The following is a 20,958-nucleotide window of genomic DNA, read 5'->3' on the forward strand; positions in this document are numbered from 1 at the left end:
AGCTGGCAATTAGATGTTCATGATTTCTCTGGAGCAGCCATAGATGCTTCAGCCAGGAGAAGTGGTTTCCTGTTTGTTCAGTATTTTCTGTTTCTCAAATTCTCTATTCCCAAAATAATATGGGAAACCATATTATTTTGTTGTTCAGTCAATAGCAGAGGCTTCTACTCTTTCCTCTTACAACTTCTTATGTTGATTTTATCTGTATATGTTTTCCTAATAACTGGCTTTGCTATAATCAGTCCTACAAGTCTTGGTTGGTTGGGCCACTTACTGACAAGTACCAATCTGGAGCACTTTTGATTTTTGAAGTGTTTCCCTGTTGGTCCAAAACAGTCCTTGCTTGGTGACTTTCAGAACACATTCCCTAGCCTTATAATTGTCTTCAGGACTTTTCATTTGAAGGCATATTTATTAGTCCATATTGTCTCTTTAGTTTGTTTTTTCAATTTGCTTTGAAGGTTTTAGGTGGGTCATTCAGGAAACTGTAAGAAGAATATCTTACACTCAAACCCCAGGAGTAACTAACTCCTTTAGTTCATGAACATGTATTTTCATCTATTAAGTAGAAAAAGAATATTTATTGTATTGAGTCATACACAGCTACTTTTGTATTTCTGTTGTAAATACCAGAGAAACTACAACTACCTATAACATATTTCAGTCCCTTTATAGATTTCACAAAAAAAAAATCCATGCCACCTGGTTTTTCCAAGCTCACTTTTTTGTATGGCTCTGCTAATAGGTTAATAATATAACCATGTAATGTTTGCATAAGCATTTTTAAGTCCAGATAACAGAGTACATAAAACTGCTAGAAATTGTGATATCTGGAAGCTAGCTGCTGTCTAACATAAGCTACTTGTCCTTACTTTTCTTTTTCCAGCTATTCTACTTGCTGTGATGCTGTCGTAACAGTGTTACACAGCTGTGAATCACTGTCTTCCTCTTAGCTCCATTTGTTTGTTTATAAAGAATTTTTAAATCCTCTGATTAAATGTTGTATTTGAGTACAGGATGTTTGTTGTACCTGGATGTAACACCACTCTAAGTTAAAATAGGATTTGGCAAATAGTTTGTATTCTGCTACCAAACAAAAGCAATTCAGTCTGCCAATTACACCATAATTTGTCAAGGTGTATGAAGGTAATGGTAGAGGGTTTTGATGGCATAAATTAAAAAGTGTATATCCATAGTTTTGTTACATCTCTTAGTGCAAACCCTAAAATTATATTAACATAATCTAAAGGAGATGATGCTATCTGTGGTATAGAAATACTAAAATATTAATGAAATTAAATATTCAGATATAACATATTAAATATTAATGCCCTTTTAATGTTAAGCATGAGTAGAACTCATGTAAATGCCTTTTTTTCATAATCTCAAACTTTAAATTCTATCCCTCCCTTCATGAGGGGAAATAAAAACTAACATAAATGTTATTTTTATAAATATTTGGGGGAAAGGTTTAGATAAATTTTATTTTTAAAATGCCACCAGTAATCAACCATGGGTTATTTTCTGGAGTTTCTAAGTATGTCAGAGAAATGATGTTTAAAGCACTTGTGATACCATTTTTGTCTTAGCCCAGCTCTGGAGCCAGAACTGCAAATGCTGTATTTTATGGCCTTGCAGGAAGCCAGAATTAGAGAGGGAACTGAAGTCACAGGGATTTGGCTTGGTCCTTTGTTTGGGCCACTCCACTGTAAGCAGACTTATTTCCATGAAGTGTTTGGCTGAAATCCTGCTCTAAATGGTTTTAAACATGCAAGGGCAAAAAAATGCACATCTATATGAGTGATGCATATAGCAATTATGAGATGCTGGGGTTGGGATCAGTGGTTCAGGTTGAACCTGATTAAATTAAATTCTAACATTATAAGCTACTCCAGTTAAAACTTCTGTGATAATCAATTTTTTTCTTGTTTTCTATTCTCCCATCAAACAGAAAGAGAATTTGACCCAAATAAGCACTGTGGAGTACTGGATCCTGAAACAAAGAAACCTTGCACAAGATCACTCACCTGCAAGGTATTTTTCTTAGAAGATAAAATATCAGATACTTTGTTATAGTTTAAATCCTACCACAGTAGTTTGAGAGGTCATACCTGCTCCTGTCTAACAGACAATGGGTATGGTATTCAGGCGCTGTCTTCAGGTAATTCTTTTGTGTAATTCTGTTTCTTTGAATCAGAGCATCTGCATTATTCCACTGATATTTCTAAAAAGATTTTTTTCTTGTCATTTTATTATGCAAAAAGCATTACTGTTTCATGTAGAAGCCCAAGTGTTATTTTAAATGCTTCTTTTTTGGTTCATGTGTGCAACAATGTTGAAGTATAGTCAGTTTTTAGTAAAAAAACTTACCATATTTTTGTATAATAAATTACTTGGAGGCTGCCCTTGTGGTAGTAATAACTCCTGTGTCAAAAAGTAGCTGCAACGTGAGACATTTCTAATGAACATTTGTATGTGTATGTTCTGCCTGTCAGTAGAGATGATCAGCTAAATTTGCTTTTAAATATATTCATGTTTTTCAATCCAATGAAATCAGCTTTTCATTGTAAGCTAAAAGCTACAATGATTTTCCTAATCTCTTAAAATCTCTAGAATTCTATTTTCCATCTCAGAAAAGGTAAGTCAATAGTCTCTTTTATATAAAAATCATTGCAAAAAGTAATTTTAGCCTTGTTGTTGGCATTTCTTAAGAAGGACTTTATAAATTATCAAAGATAATGTGGAATAGCAGCTTTATTTCCATAACTGTGGCTAAAGTTGTTTGAAGTAGATTTTATCTTTTAGAGTAGCAGTGTATCAGAAGTATAGAGGACTCATAAATAATGTCATACACACACAAATGCTTTTTAACCACCCTATTTTTAGACTCATTCACTTAATCATCGACGAGCAGTTCCAGGCCGTAAAAAACAGTTTGACATCCTTCTAGCTGAACACAAAGCTCGATCCAGGGAAAAAGAAGTTGCAAAAGACAAAGAGCATCCACCATCTGCAAGGGAAAGCTATCAGAGCCAGCCCACACCAGCACAAGATTCTCTGTCAGGATCCTCAGTGAACTCTGGGCAAGAATCTAAAGTAACATCTCCTGCAAAATCTAGACCACCAAATTCTGTACTTCCAAGGTAAGCAGTTCTCCAGTGTGGAATGTTGCATTCTGAAGGTGCTGTGTGAAATTTCTTAAGACTTTCATACAGATCCTTTTGTAAGAATTTAATGCTTTAGGCTATTGCACAATAAAACATATATTAATATAAGAATTTCTGCTAGCTTATGTTAACTGAACTCTGTCCATGGTACCCTCTGATCTAACTGGGAATGAGGAAAGGAATAGTGTCCACCTTTGGCTCAGAATCTTAGACTAACAGCATTTTTTTGCTGAAATGGTCGGTAATAATTAGGAAACATTATACTCAAGTCATTCAGTCGCATTTGAGAATAAAAATCTGTTTACATGAATCAGTGTAGGTATTAGTGGTAAAATTCTGCACATTTATATAGAATTTTTCTACAGAAATACTTTGCCAATTACATCAATGGAATTGTCATAAAAAAAGGAGTAATTTAGTGTTGATTTAAAACTACTGATATGAAACCATCCATAGCATATCTTTCCTTGTTTTGAAGATTTTTCTTAGAAAGGACAAAAACAGTCTTGAGAAAGACAATAAAAACTTCTGAAGGCATCCTTTTGCAAAAAACAATGTGAGGTATTTGATCTACTGAATTCTAGTTATCCTCTAGAAAATTTCACATATGTTTTGTTTATTTGTAGGATGTTTTAGTACTAATTTTGGCTGCCGCTCATAGAGCTAAATTAGTTTGCTATAATTAGTTTGTTCATATTTATACTTTTACATCATTCATTTCTTTGCAGAAACCTTGGTCCAGATTGGGTGGTCATTTTGGGACTTTTCTACTACAATAGTCCCTGTTTCAAGGAGATATTTCTTGTATTTCTTATATCAGGTTTTACAGAGACAGCTGTTTCTAATGTTTTCTCTTGGGGCACCAAGCCTGAATGAAGTTTCATTCCTACTGTGGCAGAGGTGGGAGGGTTTGAATGAAAAGAAAATTAAGGAATACCCACTAATGAATTGGTGCTTCTCTGCCTAATATTTTAAAAGCAGTGACCTTACACCAACCTTCCATAGAGAGGAGTGCAGACAGACAGGTAGAGATGGGGTTTAGTAGGTGTTACAGTCAAAGTAGCTAAACTAAAGTGCAATTCCACAAGAGTCAGCTGCAGAAGTTGCAGAGGTAGCAGTACTGGAGGAGGAGGATTTGAGCAGTCAGACACAGTGTGAGTCCTGTGCTGATGCCATTGGTGAGCAATCCCTGTACAGGTCAGGAGAGGGCTCCTGTCTGCAGGACTGAGGGACTGCTCTGTCCTGAGTGTGTGAATTTGTGAGACTGAAGAAGGTCATCTACAGATTTTGCCCAGTGTGGACATCTCCAGCCTCAGAGCTCTCCAAACATACTTGGTTGTGCAGACTGTAATTGAGAACCTTTTCCACCCTCACTTCTAATCTAATTGTTTTCAAACTACTTTTGAAAGGCAAGGCACCGTCATATCCTGTGATGCAAAGATGCTCCTACTTTGTTTTATTGCATTTTAGACAAAGGTAAAGAAAACCTAAATGCTGTGAGGAGTTCTCCCAGTTACTTCACTCACTAATCTGCCTATAGAAGGGGGTCAGCTAAACACTCCTGTGTTTAGTACACTCATTTTAGCAGGATTTTTGTAACTGGATCCTTAGGATTAATCAAGTAGCAGAGTAATGGTTCAGCATAAGAAGATTTTATATACCTGATTTTTATTAGTGTTTTAAATATACTTTGTCTCTCTCAAGATCTGAAATCCAACTTCATGGCAAATTTAAAATTTCAGGCAATAGAAGAGTGCTTCTATTAACATTAACTTGATGACAACTTCACAATATAATTCTGACAAGACCAAATGTCAGCTGTTTAATGTCTTTTACTGTCCTTGTTTACATTTGAGCATTTCTGGCATCATTTGCTTTGATGCTTGATGCCAGCAGGTAGATTTATAGAGCCTTTGAGTGCTGGTGATTTAAATGTTTATTCTCCTTCTAGACCTTCATCTGCAAATAGCATAAACAGCAACAGTTCTTCAAATCACAGTGGGTACGTACCAGAACTGCCACTGCCTTCCATGGGAGGAGATATCACAAGCAGATTGTCCAGTGATGAAGGAGAAGCGGATGGAGCTGAAGAATCTGAGAAATTAGACTGTCATTTTTCTGGACACCATCCCAGACCTCTTGGGGTATGTGTCAGTCTCTGGCATGCTTTGCCATTGTTCTTGCATAATTAGGGAGGGGCAAACAAATAAGTAATTTAATAAGAAGGTAAGGAATGAAGACCTTACATTCTGAGAACTGTTTCTAAAGAGAAAAAAATAACATTCAACAGAAAGGGGTGAGGATGTGATAAGGTAGGAGGAGACCACTGGTCAGTACACATGATACACTGATGTAGGACAAGATGGGCAGCAGATAATCAGAAGTTCTATTTTTAGATTGTCCTCTCAGTAGACCTCAAATTGGGTGTAGTTCTGCTAAACTGAGGAAGGTTGCTTTGCTTTAAATGTGACATGAGCAGATATTCTTGGTTGTTGCAGTTCTTACAAAACTGTACCTTGCAGTTGGTGGCAGAAGGCTATACAGTCCTCCATTCATTTCTGTAGTCTGATTTAAAGCAGTAATTAAATGTCATTTATGTGAGTATATGTGGACTTAGAAACTATTGCTTCATTCACTCAAAATGGAAAGGCTCTGGTGGTGGCTTGAGGATGTTTGAGCAGCTGGTTTTGTCTTTCTCCTGTGTTAATGAGAAATTTCATTGTAAGTAGTAAAAGCTGCTTTGTGGTATTATCTCTGCAGTGTGAATTTGTTTACACTGTTCAAACCAAAAACAGTGGAAGAACATTTGAAGTTTTTAGGAGTTGGTTCTCATAAAAATAGAGCCAAGGAATACACTTATGTGTTTTCCACATGATATGCAGAATAAAACAAACATTGTGATGACTGGTAGCATTGCTTGTATTCTCTAGAGCAAAGAAGAACTTGTTAATGTCAGAGACCAGGAAAAAGTATGACCCAAGCATTAAATGACTGTCAGATGAAATCCTGCATTTGGTTCTTGCAGAGAAAATGAGAATGACCATGGTCCACATAATACTAGGATATGCAGAAACCTTCTATTTCCTTGGTACTATTGTATGCTACTTTGGTTTTGCTGACTGCTTCTCTGTGAATTAAAAACTAAAGGTTCCCTGCATGGGTGCCCACACAATTCAAAAATAATGTAAGTGAAGCCAGTTCTTGTACTTGCCTCAGCAGTGAGGCATGGCTGTCAATAGCCATTTTGATTTAGGATCCTAGTTCTGTTCAAGGCAAACCCACTGACTCATCTGTTCTCTGAAATCTTAGCATCTCTCAACTGAAGCAGTTACTGGTAGTGAGACCAGTTCTTAGTCTATATCAGTGTGAAGTCAGAAAAGATAGTGTAAATCACCTCCAGTTCATGCTAAATTGCTGAATTTCATATTCGAGTAGAGTGTTTTCCTTGTTAAGTCCCTCTCCCAGCCAGGAGAGGTAATAATTGATTGGGGGAAAGTCAGTAGCTACTTAAATTGCCTCTTGGTGGTACTTGGTGTTAGCAATAGCTCACTGGGAGGTGAGGCTAGTTTATCAACTTAGGTTTTAATTAACCTCTTTAACCTTGTCATGAAACATACTCAAAATGAACAATTGCAGTCACCACTTGCTGTCCATTGAGCTGACAAGTGCTTTGAATGGATGCTGTTTTACTGCATCAGTGCTTCTGCTGTCAGCCAGAATTGGTGTGACTGCATCCCTTGTATGATGGAGAGTTGTCTTGTTTTTTGAGGATGATTTGTAACAGATTTCTCTACTACAAACATGCATTGCAGCAGTTCTCTGCATCATGTAGATGAGTAAGACTGAGCTGAAGCAAGAGCAGATTCCTGATTGTAACATTTCAGTGTAGTAGGGCTTTTCAGGAAGTTCTCCAGAGGAAGTGGTGCAAGTACTCCTGAGCTCTGCAGAATTCTCTAAATACTGCTCCTACAGTTGATTTTCATGCACTGTGAAGAGTGTATCCCATGTTCTGTTGTAGCACAGATGCCATGGATGATAATTAATTTTTTTTACTGAAATGTCAGGGGTTTGTTTATTAAGTGGATACTAAAGATGTTCCCGTTGCACTTTTTTTCCTCTTCAGTTTTATTTTTATTGCTGTCATGCAATTATGAGATTTAAGACACACAGAACAGTGTAACTTGCCTTTTTGAGGCAGTAAGAAAGTTTTCTTCAAAAGTACCTCAGCAGTTATGTTCTTTTTCTGGCACTGATTTGTTAATGAAGTATGAAATATACTTTACACTAAGCTGAAACATTATGCACATATTTCATAATTTTAAAAAAAAACGTATTTATGCTGTAGATAATAAAAACCACACTTTAAAACTTTAAAAGAAGTTTTATATGCATGATACAAATTACAACAGTGTTCCTTGAACTATCAATAAATACTTCATAATGTAGAAATACATTCCTATAAGCAACATACCTTTTCTTTCAGTTCTGTTCATATGGCAGTCGCTTAATTGGAAGAGGGTACTATGTCTTTGACAGAAGATGGGACCATTTTCGATTCGCACTGAACTCCATGGTAGAAAAACACTTGAACTCACAGATGTGGAAGTAAGTGGGATTTTTACACTTGGTGGGTAATTTACATTTTTAATTCTGTAAAATTTCTAAATGAAACACTCCATGGCCATTGTTTGTAAAATTACCTCTGTATTAAGGTATAGCAGTAACTTGTATACAAACCTTCTCTTCTCTGTTGAGGAATATACAGCCCATTCTCCTAGTCCAATGTAAATTTCTGCCAGAGATTTTTGCTTAGAATGTGATGCCTTTATCATGCCCCTGTATTACCCATTCAGGCTTTCCTGTGCAAGACTTTTGAGTTGTAAGATAAGGAACCTGGTGCACATCTTCTGTGTGTAAGATGGAATATGATAGGTTTTTAATCCATAATGCCCCTACTACCTTTGGGACCTTAAAATTCTGATTGTTACTCACTGTTGAAGCACCTCTCCATCACATATGCAGGTAACAAGCACTATAGGTTTTGACTACACAGATCCATTGAAATAAACTGCACTTCTAAAATAGATGTTAATTGTTTTTTTAAAAAAGTAAATATAAGTTCATGGCATCTGCAGATAGGATGGATTTTTTGGGGGTACTCTGCTACAGAATATGCATTCTTCTTCCAATGTAATGATGCTAAAGTGCAGTGTTTCATGTCACTGTTTATTATCAGGACTGTGTTATATTCATTGGATGCCAGCCATTAGATAAACAAGGTCTGATTTTTATTTAAATATATATTTTTAAGCACTAATGCTTGGCTTGTCTGACTAACCTGGTAACTTAATGATAACAGTGCCATTGTGCTAGGAGATACAGTTTGGAAATGATTGGTTCTGTCATAAAAGGGCCAGTTTCATGTCTGTTCAGAGACTGATCATGCTCAATCTGCTTTGTAAATCCGTAAACTAGTGTTTGTCACCTTCCACAAATAATAATATTTTAGTTTCCTTATATAGGAAGATTAAAGTTTGTTACCTGTTGGCATTATTTGTCAGGAGAAAAGACGCTTGGCTATCTGAAAAAATACGTGCCACAACTACTACAAACTAGTACAGAAAACAAAACTTTAGTAGTTATTTGATACCAGAAGTAAACAGGCCTTATCCTGCTCCCACTAAATCTGATTTTAAAAGGTTTCCTAAATTTTAGCTGTTTATGTAATCTCTAACACTTTAATGAGCTCCAGCCATACTCACCTGTCTGTATAACACAGGAAGCTGACAGTGCCTAAACCCTCTTTTATTCCTCTCGTCTGACTGACCTTTCCCTGTGCTCCCCAAGCAGAGCTGGGTGTGAGGCTGCTGTGCTATAGCTCTGCAGCTGTGGCCAGAGGTGCAGGGGTGCAGGGCCATGTTCTCAGAACTGTAGCATTAACAAAGTACTTTCATCCCTAGTTCTCAAAGTACTTTGCAAAGGTGAGTAGAAATTGTTGGCCCTTCTTTAAAAGAAACCTGGAGGACAGCTCTGATAAGCAGCTTTGATTGCATTGCAAGTGGTAGGACTTCCTCATTTCTGGTGGCATGGACTGTATGTAATCTCTTAGGTAATTGTGCCATAGAGAGTGTTGTGTCCAACAGTCTCCATAGGAGGAATACCTGAAAAGAGCACTTGTAATTAGGATTTCATTTATGATATAACAGCACACCCAGGGCTGCTCTTTTATCTGTGAGGGCAAGAGTATGCCTTTAAAAATGGGAAAAGTGTCAGTAGTGAGGATAAAAAGGGCAGAGTTATGGGGCTGTGCAGCTTCTTAGAAAAGAGAAATAGGATTAAACTGGGCTATAAATTTAAGTCTAAATAATGGGAAAAGCTCCCATAATAGTTTTTCAAGAGACTTTATGAAGGTCTGGTTCTTTGATAATACCACATTAGATAAAATAATAGATGATGACTGAATGGAAAGGAATTTGAATACATCCTACTAATTTCACAGGTAATATTATTATACTTTCTTTTCAAAAGAATGTTCAGCTGTTTATAAAGCTTATCAAGCTGCGTTGAATATTTTGTCAATTTTTCAGTATCAGTGAAAATTAATCAATAACTTACCTGTTTAATCCAATCTAACCAGCTCTCAAATGAGCTGTTGGGAATAGCAGTGCAATTGGAAAGAGATGATCTTTCCTCCTTATGCTCAATAATTAAGTGCTTCGCAACCCCGCAGACTGGCTCATTAACTAGTTTAATGAAATCTAGCCTATGAGTTTAGGTTGGTATTGAAACTGTTCTACAACTTGAACTTTGAAGCAAAACATATGCAATTAATGAAACTTAGTGACTAGGATAAGTATAGGTGCCAATGTCAGGCATTTTATTTGCCTTTTTTAATTGTTTGGTAAAATAAGAAAAGGAAAAAGGAAATGAAATTTGTAATAATTGTTTTAATTGTAATACTGTGCACTTAATTGCTGTATATGATTAATAGAATACAATAGGAATCAAAATTATAATGAACTAGGTTTGCCTTTTTGAATAAGTTAATGGAAATTATTTCCTCTCTGCATTGTTTGGATGAAATTTTTTATGTATCTCTCTTCTTATTTTTTTTCCTTTCTTTCTTTTCTATTTAGGAAAATTCCTCCTGCGGCAGACAGTCCCATGCCTTCTCCAGCAGCACATGTCTCCACTCCTTTTCCAGCATCAGTCTTACAGCCCTTCAGCAACCCCAGTGCAGTGTATATTCCTTCAACACCTATCAGTTCAAGAATCACTTCTTCTTACATAATGACATCAGCCATGTTATCAAATGCAGCCTTTGTGACAACGGCAGAGACGAATTCCATTATGTCACACACCACAGCTTTTCCTCACGTGGCTGCAAGCCTAAGTATCATGGACTCAACTTTTAAGGCGCCATCAGCTGTGTCACCAGTGCCAGCAGTCATCCCTTCCCCATCCCACAAGCCATCCAAAACAAAAACCAGCAAATCCTCAAAAGTGAAAGACCTGTCATCTCGGAGTGATGAGTCTTCAAGTAACAAAAAGAAAAAGCCGCAGTCGTCGTCTTCATCGTCGTCGTCATCATCCTCATTATCTTTGCAGACATCTTCCTCATCTTCATTTTCAGGGTCCCACAAAAAGAACTGTGTCCTGAACCCCAGTTCAACGTTGAACTCCTATCAGGCAACATCCTCCTATAACAGCATGTCTGTGCACAATACCAATAATGGAACAAGCCCACTCAGTGCCAAATCGGAGCCCTCAGGACGGACTTCATTGTCAAGTAGTTCAACAGACTCAGTGAAACACATGAGCATGGTAGTGAGCAGTATTGACTCTTCTAATCTGTCTGTATCTTCTCTTGTGCACCACTCAGGGGACCACTCCCTGGGAGCACATAATGCAGTGTCTTCTCTACCCCTTTCTTTTGACAAATCAGAAGGAAAAAAACGTAAAAACTCTAGTTCTAGTAGCAAAGCCTGTAAAATCACTAAAATGCCTGGTATGAATAGTGTTCATAGAAAGAGCACTGCCAACCTTATTTCTGCGGTGCCAGATCCTACAAGCAGCTCCATCTCTCGGCAGGTAAGGGACTCTTCCAGTTATTTTTTTGCAGATCATGTCTGACTTCCTTGAAATATTTCGTGCTGAAAAGAAAATACCATATTTGCTTCAGATGGGTTTTCATCACATAGCTTACTTTCTAGGTTAATACAGAAACCTATTTGTATTTGTTTTGTACCTGTCATAGAAAGATGTTTGGAGAGTTAAAAAAATTATATATATACATCTATATATACTTTCTCAAAATATTTTTATGAGATTTTTTATTCAATTATTAAAGTAGCTATTTGTATCTCTGAAAGTAAAACTGAATGTCCAGAATGGATAAATAATTTTTAGAAAAAAAAAAGAATTCTTAATTCTCATCTCTCTGAAATAAATTGTGTTATTGAAACAGGAAGATGAGAGTCATAATTTCTGTTTATTTCTTTTCCCAAACTTGTTGCTGGTTCATTTCCTAATGTTATGCAAGTCTCTTGATATCTCTTCTGTAAAACACATCTACCTTTCTCCTGGGGAGAGTCTGAGGTGCCTGACCTCAGATGCTGTTTCCTGCTTGAAACTGGAAAAATTAAAAATCAGGATCTTAATCAGATGACCTTTAGTGGACATTTGGTGACCTTTTTCAGAGTACATGTGTTCACAGAGTATTGAAGTCAGTGCAGCACATTAAGGTTAGACACACTTGTTTCATTGATAGCAACAGAGCTTTGGCTCCTCTTTTAGTGGTGCTAAGGACAAAAGTGTATGTGGAGTAAGATCTGGTGGGAAAACTGCCAATACAGTCTTTATAGTGACCTATTGTTGCATTCTGCTACCGTGTGCAGTGCTGTGCAGTGCACACAGAACAGTACTTGGCCCTGGCATCTGAAAGACAAAGCCATAGAAATTTGGATACCTCAGAGAGAATCCAGAGAAGGTAGCTTAGGAGATTTTTTTTGTTTGTTTTTTTGGTGACACTCATTTCCTACGGATATAAAAACAAGTGTAATTTAGAAAAGAAGATGGTAGGGGTAAAGCAATCCATAAGTAATAATGGCAGAAATGGGAGAGGAAAAAAGGAATAAATGAATCCTAAAGATGGTATAGGAGATAGAATGAAGGTCTCAAAGAATGGCCTAGCAGATGTATTTTCTCTTTCTACTTCCAGCAGAGGTGCAACAGATGACTTGTTGGGCTTTTTAAAATGGGGAGTGGCATTGCCCTTCTATTGTAAGCCTCTTAAATGTGTCCTGCAATCAGAACTGATCTTCAAGTAACTGAAGTCAGCAGAGGTTGCTGTAAATTCTTCCTTCTCTCACACAATCTGAATTTTGAAATGTGCCCAAAAAGATTAAATTGCCCCAAGGTTTAAAGTGTCAAATGGAAAGAAAAAGTAAGTAAGTACAAATTGATACTTTGGTACAACCATGGGTAATAGGAGATGGATTGTATCATCTTTTCACAGTAGCTAGTGCAGTATGAGGAAATCTTACAGAGGAGGTTCTGAGTTCAAATTCTGAGTTCCCTTGGGATCAAATCTGTTCCTGTGTGTCATTCCTGTTTCAATTTGAGATGTATTTCATCATGCTGCACAGCAGTAGAAGTAAATAAACCATTAGAAATCAATCAGAGGTCTTTGCTGAATATTTGTAAAAATGTAATTCTGACTAATATTTTTTAAGTAAGAGGTTAAATATTTGTAATGAGTCTTACAATATAGAAATATTTAAATATGCTATACATATATATATATATGTTATGAGTATATATATTTGACCAGATGCATACATACATATATATATGCATATATGTGTATGTATATATGTAAAAGTTGGTCACACTTTCCTCTTATGCTGCTGGTTTTTGGAGCTACAGCAGTAGTCAAAAATAGGAGATAAAATGGAGTTAATTGTGTTTCAGAAGTCAGTCTGGCAGCTAATTGTCTTTGGGAAGAATACTGTATGCATGTATGATACTGTATAAATGGAATTTGTACCCATTTAAGCATATGGGTTAAATATAAATACTCTACATGTGTTTATTGAAGCTCTGGAGAATACAATACTTAAATTCCCTTTTAAGCTATGCTGTTTGACTTGCTGTGTTCTAGTAATACAATTACAGTAAAAATCCCACCCAAAAAATTATGTGGCTTAAAATCTTGCTCTTGTTCCTTCATATGATAGGGCAAATTGAAGAAACTAAGAACATAGCAATGGGTGATAGGCTCAGGTACAGTTTTCTTATTTAATTCAACTCTAGACTGGATAGATAGTAACTGGAAGCGTTAACCATTGGTTTTGAAGTACACTTCATTTTTAAAAAACAGTGGGGGAAAAAAAAAGGATTTGAGTTTTGGCCTCCCACTTATGCTTTTGAAATGGTTTCCCATCATTAAAGACCCAAGATATCTGGGAACCTTTCTCTAGTTTCAGAGTGCTGTACCTGTACAGCCTGTGTGACTATTTATGCAGGGGTTTATGAATGTTGTAAAGGTGTATGTAGAGAAGACAGATTTGCAGGTGTGCCCCAATGTTCTGAAGGACCAGGAAAGATACAAGGTTGTGTGTCTTTAGTCAAGATTTATAGTTAAAGAATGTTATGCTCCAAAGAACAGCTGTGACAGACAAAACAAGCTGAAGGGAGCAGGACAGGCAAAGACCCATCCTTTTAATCTTCAAGCCCATGGGAACATCTTCAAAACTGATTGTAAATAAAAACTTTACACATTTATTCTGGATAGAATGTGAACAGAGAACACTGTTTCAAACAGTCTCTGAGAAAGGGCAGGTGTGGAGAGAAAGAGAGAGGCTACCTTTCACTCTGAATGTGAAATGGCAGAATAACAAATGATGCTGTGGAAGGGAAGGAGAAAGCTGCTCTTGTGAAGGCCCTGCCAGACAATGCCACAGCCCCACCAAGTCAGTAAGAAACTGCCTACTGCATTTCTCACTGTTCAGGAGACAGGTCCTTGCTATGTCTCAATCAAAAGATTAATATTATGCTACTTGAAGTCAGTGATTCGTGAACAACTACTCACACTGCAGTCACCTGCCATTTGCAGACAGGTGTCCATGGTTAATTTCTATCATGGTTAATTTTTATGTAGTTTTGTAACCCCTGAGGAATCACTCTGACTCAACAGCTGTGTCCCTTCTTGTGTCACAACAGAAATACCTACACCATTTTTACAGGTCATTGTAGAAAAACCTATGACAGGCTGCTCTTGCAGAGTGCTGTAAACTCACAAACATTGAAACAACCAGTTGGAATATTGCAGTATTATAACTAAATACTTTTAAAATGTATACTACATTTTACATGTATACAATTTACACTCATTCTCAAAGAAATTCTCTGATGCAGTAAATGGATACAAATGAAAATTTGAATCTCTGGAGTTTGGTTCTTGTGATTAATATTTGCTTTATTGATTAATGATACATGGAAAAAAATGGAATAACTTAGGGTGTGCTCTGGTGCTTGGCCACTTGGTTTAAGCTCCCCAGGAGTGGAGAAGGTCTCCTGGGGAGGATCCCATGACCAGAGAGCACAGCTGCTCTAAGTGACTCCAGTAACTAGAGAAACCAGTATTACAGTCTAGGGAGGTGGGGGGGTTACAGTTTATATTCCCTCAGCAACTGTTTTGTATGTTATTTTCTGACCTGTAACAGTATTTGTGTGCCTTTTAAGACTCTTTAAAGTATACAGGCTCTGAGAGATAATGATGATTCTATCTGAAGAGTATCTTTTGCAATGGCAAAAAACCTGTGTTCCAAGTTCAACACGATTAGTACCACGTTACACAGGGAAGGGGAGGCCATCGCCAGCATCTGAATTCAACTGACAAATATGCCTCTCAATACTGCTCAATTAATGTTTTTCAGATTGGAAAAAATAGCAGTGTAGCTTTGTCACAATCCAGTCCTTCGAGTACATCAAACCCAGTACACAACAGACAAGTAAGTTGCTTTTAAAGACGTGTACTTAAGTAGTCTGTAAGCAGTTTTGAAGCATTTTGTACTATAAAACCTTAAAATACAATTTCTTTATGAATACAGTTCTTTATAGAAGCTGCCATTCGGTGAACTAATACTAGATTTCTCCTCTCATGTAATTTTTTTTTCAGCTATTTTCCTCTCAAAGAATTATGAATTACAATTTTTTTGCTTGTTTTTCACCACCTGAATTGCAGCTCAGGTTGGCTCATGGCTCAGCCAGCTGCTCCCTGGCTGTTGCTTTGGTGATAGAGGCTCAGCAGCAGCAGCAGCAGATCTCTGTTGGTTTTTCTATCCAACTTCTGCTGAGCAAGATGGCACAGCAGAGTCCCCAGACTGGCACAGGAGGGACAGCATTTAAAAATAGGCCAGAATGAAGCAGCAAAGGGAGAGCAGAAATAGGCACTTGGCTATTCAGAGAAACTAATCTGAAAGCATAACTAATCCATGTATAATATGAGCTCTTCTTAAATAGGCTATAATAAATGCTGTAACTCAGCTTTTTTGATCTAGCCTTCATCTGTCTGGAGGACTGCTACACTGGTTTATTTTAATATGGCCCCTACTATTTGACTCTCCAAGTTGAGTACTTTGTCAAGAATTTCATATTAAGTTCTTTAGTGTGAAAACATTTCCCATCTCAGCAAGGTATAGTCACAAATAATCCAGAGGATTTTTCTGTACAGCCAGTGTCTTAGAATTCTGTTATGTATTCTAGCTAAATTATGCATGAATAGTTGTTCCAAATGGTTGTGCTGCTTAGTTTCTGCTGTGTAGACACAGGAAAAGAATAGTAATGATAACCCACTACTGTATGCCCATTCAAAAGACTCTGAAGCACTCGTTTATTGAGATTACCTGCCAAACAGTAATTTATTTTTTTCTCTCACTGCTGAATGCAAAGTAATATATGTATAGAAGAAGTACTCTGAAGGGAAAAAAGTAGAAAGTTTCTTCATACTTCTAGGGAGTGGCATTTTCCTGTATGACACTCATCCAACTGCCAGTGACAAACTGTTCTGAAGTGCAAAACTGTTTCTGTTTTAACATCTTGCTCCTGTGTTAGTATAAAATACACACTACCCGGGGAGCAGAACTTGTTGGGATCTGTTGCCTAGATCCCATGGGGAAAACCTGAGAGTACAAAACATTAATTTTGTGTCAGCTCTATGTAAACTGAGATTATTGCAGAGCTTTTCAGCTGCCTGTTTTCATAACTTTATAAAAAAATAAAAGTGTTTGCTTGTTGTAAGCCCCACAAACTCTTTATTTTAAAAAAATGTTTCTTTCAGTTTGGTAGTTGAATGTGAAGCTCAAAGTACAAATCCAAAAAAAAATCAACCTGATACTAAGTTTTATTACACTTTTTCTTTTCTAAACTTACACAGGATTTTAGTATTTGGAACCATGAATAATGATTCCCTATTTAATGAATGCTTGTCACTGTCAAATCTGAGCTGCTTTGTTGGCAGCTCTTATTTCCAATCTAGCAATTAAAGAGTCTCTAAATAAAATTTCTGTCTTAAACTATGCTGTAATATTTCATTGTAAAGGTGTTAATAATTAGGTAACAATAAGTGGATCTACAAGTATATGCTGTGTCAGTAAAGGTATTACTGAGCTCACTTGTTTTGAATGTTAGTGTTGACATAACCATGAAAATCAGGGAGTCCAAGTGAAGCAAGGTCTGTAGGCAGAGACAATCTCTGCTATACACCAGGGTTTATAGTTGGAAAAATCTGGCAAGTTTTCATGAATACATCACAACAACAGACTTCTAACAATGCATTTGGAAGAAGAGTTGCAGCTGCTGAGCTAAATGTGCATATGGAGCAGTTCCTCTGGACTGCCTCCGCTGTGTTCCCTGGCCAGGCAACCTGGCGGAGCTGTCTGCTGGTGCAGAGGGGGAGCCAAAGGGAGGACAAGATTGCTGTTCTCAAGAGAAGGGAGAGGGGTCCATAACTCGTCACAGGATTGAGTGGCTGGGTGAGAATGTGGCATTTGGAAAATTATGTTGGGCTGTAAACCCAGTCTTGTCTGCACCTGTGACCGCCCGGGCACAGTCCGGCTGGGAGAGCTTCCCGCTGGCCTTCCCACAGCAGCTGGTCAGAGTGAGAGGACACATGGCAGTGCTGGGAAAGTCACCTGCCACCCATACCTGAGAGTTTCTCTTTATTGAGTTGTGAGCTGAAGGTGGCCTGTAGTTGTTTTGATGTCACAGGAGTAGCTCCTTTTGATCATTAGCTCCATGTGTTGCAGTTCACTCGGGTACTCCCGTGGGACTGATCATGAGAATTGTTGTGGCCCTGTCAGTTCTCGCCCTTTGCATTAAACTCCATCAGGTTAAACTCAAATGGATTCTTCTTAATTAATGTGTAATATGAATATTGTTGCCTCTCTTTGAGACCCGAACTAGAGATTGTATACATAAAAGCGTGCCTGTTTTTCCAACTATTGCTGCTTTAGTAAAAGAAATACTACTTTTCCCTACAAAAGTTATTTGGTCTTTAACAAAAATTAATGGAATGGTAGTTTTATAGTCAAATTATTTGTGCCTGTATGTATTAAAAGTGTATTTTCTCCAGATTTTATTCTTGTTCTAGGTTTTTAACTAATCAAGTCTTTTTGTCTTCATAGTGCTTTTAGGTGCCTGAAAGTGTTAACACTTCAAGACCTCAGTATGCGGTGGTTTTTAAATACTGAATAACTAGATCATTTTATTAAGGGAAGGTGACAACGTGTATGCTGTATGAGGATTCCTTGTGCATGAAAACATGCTGTGTAGAGGAAAAGATTCTTCAGAGTTGTCGTCTAATTGCTGCTCTTTATTTGTAACAATAACCAAGTTAATGAACATGAGATTCACCAAAGCTTACTAAAATCAGACCGTCCCAAAAGGAAATATGCCATTTATTCAAAGCAGTTCCTTTTCTTAAAGGTCTAATATAGTCAGTAAACAGGGAGGAAATTTAGTTCAGGGACTTGAAATAAATTCCTGCTTTGAGTCAGCCACAGACATTATTGAAGTGTTTTATACCAAAAGACATTGTGTGATTTTGAACCTGGCTCTGGTTTCTCTTTTAGAAGACATCAAACCGGACTGGTAGAATAAGGACTCTTCCATAACAAGGAAAAGGAACCAGCCTATAATCTCTAGCTCTCAGCAGCCCTACTCCACAGGGTTTTTCTTTTCTATGTCCTGCAGATGGATTTAATCTTTTATGAATTTGTGGTTTTAAAGAGAATTAAATTTACAGAAAACTGTAATAGTGATTTGTTTAGTTTTTCCACTTGTATTTGCCACTGATCTGTGCGTTCTGCTTGGTTACGTTTCATGCCTTTTAAAGCTGTTAGCGTTGCAATGCTCCCTTTGTTTCCTAACCAGAACACAATGGACATTCCAAAAAAAAAAGTCCAGATTATGATTTGAATTTATTTAAAGGATCTCCAAATTTTTTCATTAAATAAAAATTACAGTAATTCTGTATTTAAGCTTGTCCTATGGATAAAAATTGAGTGCATTTCTTAGTAATTTGCAAACAGCTGGGGCACTGCAACTTTAGGGACTAATCCTGATTGGTGCTCTGTACCTACAGCATTTAATAATTTAAGTGGGAATTCTGAGTGTTCAGCCTCTTCCAGGATCAGGCTCTTAAGGAATCTATCTTCAATCAATGCATAGCAGAATTTTGCACCAAACTGTAATTACTGTTTATCAGGGGGGCCCAGTGTGTAAAATCCCCATATCTTGGGGGATTTTCAGACCCTTAAGAACACAGCACTTGATAACTTCAGTGAGCAGTTTGGGTTTGTGAGGACAGGAGTTGAGCAGATTGGCTTGCATTAATAGAATTGCACTGACAGTGTTTCTTATAGGATTACTGAATAATTTTTTAATAAAATATAGATTTTATAATCAGGAAGCCAATACTAGGTACTGGAACAATAGTACAGAGGAGTTAATTTTTATTTCTACAGTGTTAAAAGTGCACTTATATGCTGGTTTATTTACATCTTGGGGAAAGGCGAGAGACTGCAAATAGGGAGATTATTACTACTTTCTTTTTTAAAAAAAGAAGGGTTAAGGCAAATTTTAAGACTAAAAATGTTTAAGCAATTATAAACAAGGCTAGACCCTTTGAAAAAAAAAAAGTTTAGAAATATTCTTAAAATAAATTTTTATAGTGTTAATTTTGTAATAATTTATGTTTTGCTATACTTCAGAGCTAACTGACCGGTATAGTTTCAGAAACAGTATGAAACTTAGGAAAGTTTAAGCAATGTTTATATTTTTAAAATGTTCTTTGAATTATGTTTTTATTGTACATTTCTTCAGACTGAAAAATGTGTACATATCTTTGTTATTTTTGCACAATTTTTGTCTTGTTCAGTTTTAGGAGCAGTACTATGTTGATTTTTTTAATTTATTTTGAGTTATAAAACTGCAGGATTTTAAAAATCTCAGTAACAAAGTCATCCTCTGTAATCAATGAACTGCTATTTCTAGTTGTTGAGGGAAAACAGTGGTTGTGAGATTCAGTGGTTGCTTCTGAGAAATAATGCTAATCAGTGACTGAAGGAGCAATTTTGTAGTTTTAGGAAGCTTTAGCTGTTTCCATGCATCTTTTAATTGGAAAGCTGAATTATGGAGCCTGTCCTTTGAATGCTGCTTAAATTTTATTTTCAACTGGCTTACACCTGACAGCATTTCAGGAAAGTTAAGCACGAAGTAAAATCCCGTGGTGTTCATTCATCATCAAAGAATCATTATTTAATTAAATGTATTGGAAATTTTAGCCTGCAAAATGAAATGGAAGTAAACTTTTTGGAAAAAAGTGGATACAAACTGGACCAGCCTATAATGCATTCTTAGTGTAGCATTCACATGTAGTTCTTTTTCTTCCCCATTTGCCTGAAAACCTTGTGATTTGTTTCCAGCAATAGAGGCTCAGAAGCTTTGGTTGTTACACATACGCAATGCATAGGCCCGTCAGCCATAAAAAGCGACTTGGATAACTTGTATGCCTTCTTTTGTATCGATGTAACAATTGTAAATAGTGCTGATCGACCTTTGTAGAGAATAGTTTATACAGCATATTCTATAATTGCTGATTCTCAGTGAACTATTGTTTTAAAAAAAAAGAAGAAAAAAAGAAATTTTTCTATTTACACCTTATATTTTGTTATGCTGTTGACCCATGGCACTTTAACAAAACTCTGTGGGTTTTGCATAGCTGGTCAGTCATGGGATATATTAAATAACTGTTGTTGCACAGAAATGAATTTGCACCTGCTATATTGTGCTTTCCTACTACAGATTTTAGAACCTTTTCCAGAAGACTTTTGAAGAAAGCATGTCCAATCATTCTAAGAAAAAAAAATGCCATACTTGTACAGCCAATTTCTTTTCTACAATCCATATTTTGTAACACTAAGTATTTTCATTCTTTGTCCTGCACCTTTATGTATTAGCAGTATCAAATAGAATTCATTCCATGCTTGTGATAATTGTAAGCAGAATAAATGTCTAAAGTAGGTGTAAATAGTAAATTCTATGGCTTACAGTTTAAAAAAGGAAAACCAGAACAAACATGTATCTGATTGATACTGCCATGGTTCAACACCGGGCCTGGAGATATTCTCTAGTGAGCGATTGTATTTTTTGTTTTTTGCTTTATTATTATTTTTTTTTGTAACATGGCTTTGTAAATAAAATAATTTATATGTTTGTAAGAAACAGA

The 20,958-nt window shown here is 36.6% G+C and overlaps 1 protein-coding gene across 7 annotated transcripts in view; it reads left to right on the plus strand.

Annotated features, from left to right (window-relative positions):
* The window catches only part of ATXN7L1 (ataxin 7 like 1), a 112,386-nt gene extending 91,428 nt beyond the window's left edge, over nt 1–20,958 (plus strand). For 6 of the 7 annotated variants that reach the window (XM_056514854.1, XM_056514872.1, XM_056514882.1 and 3 more), the window contains 7 exons: nt 1,952–2,034; nt 2,887–3,143; nt 5,119–5,311; nt 7,651–7,772; nt 10,304–11,258; nt 15,107–15,181; nt 18,302–20,958. In XM_056514854.1, coding sequence (XP_056370829.1) covers nt 1,952–2,034; nt 2,887–3,143; nt 5,119–5,311; nt 7,651–7,772; nt 10,304–11,258; nt 15,107–15,181; nt 18,302–18,343 — 1,727 coding nt within the window. In that variant the 3' untranslated portion in view covers nt 18,344–20,958. Of the gene's footprint in view, nt 1–1,951; nt 2,035–2,886; nt 3,144–5,118; nt 5,312–7,650; nt 7,773–10,303; nt 11,259–15,106; nt 15,182–17,854 lie in introns of all 7 variants that reach the window. The other variant, XM_056514864.1, reaches the window with a different exon arrangement.

The sequence above is a fragment of the Oenanthe melanoleuca genome, chromosome 1A (assembly GCF_029582105.1).
Source record: "Oenanthe melanoleuca isolate GR-GAL-2019-014 chromosome 1A, OMel1.0, whole genome shotgun sequence".
In the NCBI taxonomy this organism is placed as follows: domain Eukaryota; kingdom Metazoa; phylum Chordata; class Aves; order Passeriformes; family Muscicapidae; genus Oenanthe; species Oenanthe melanoleuca.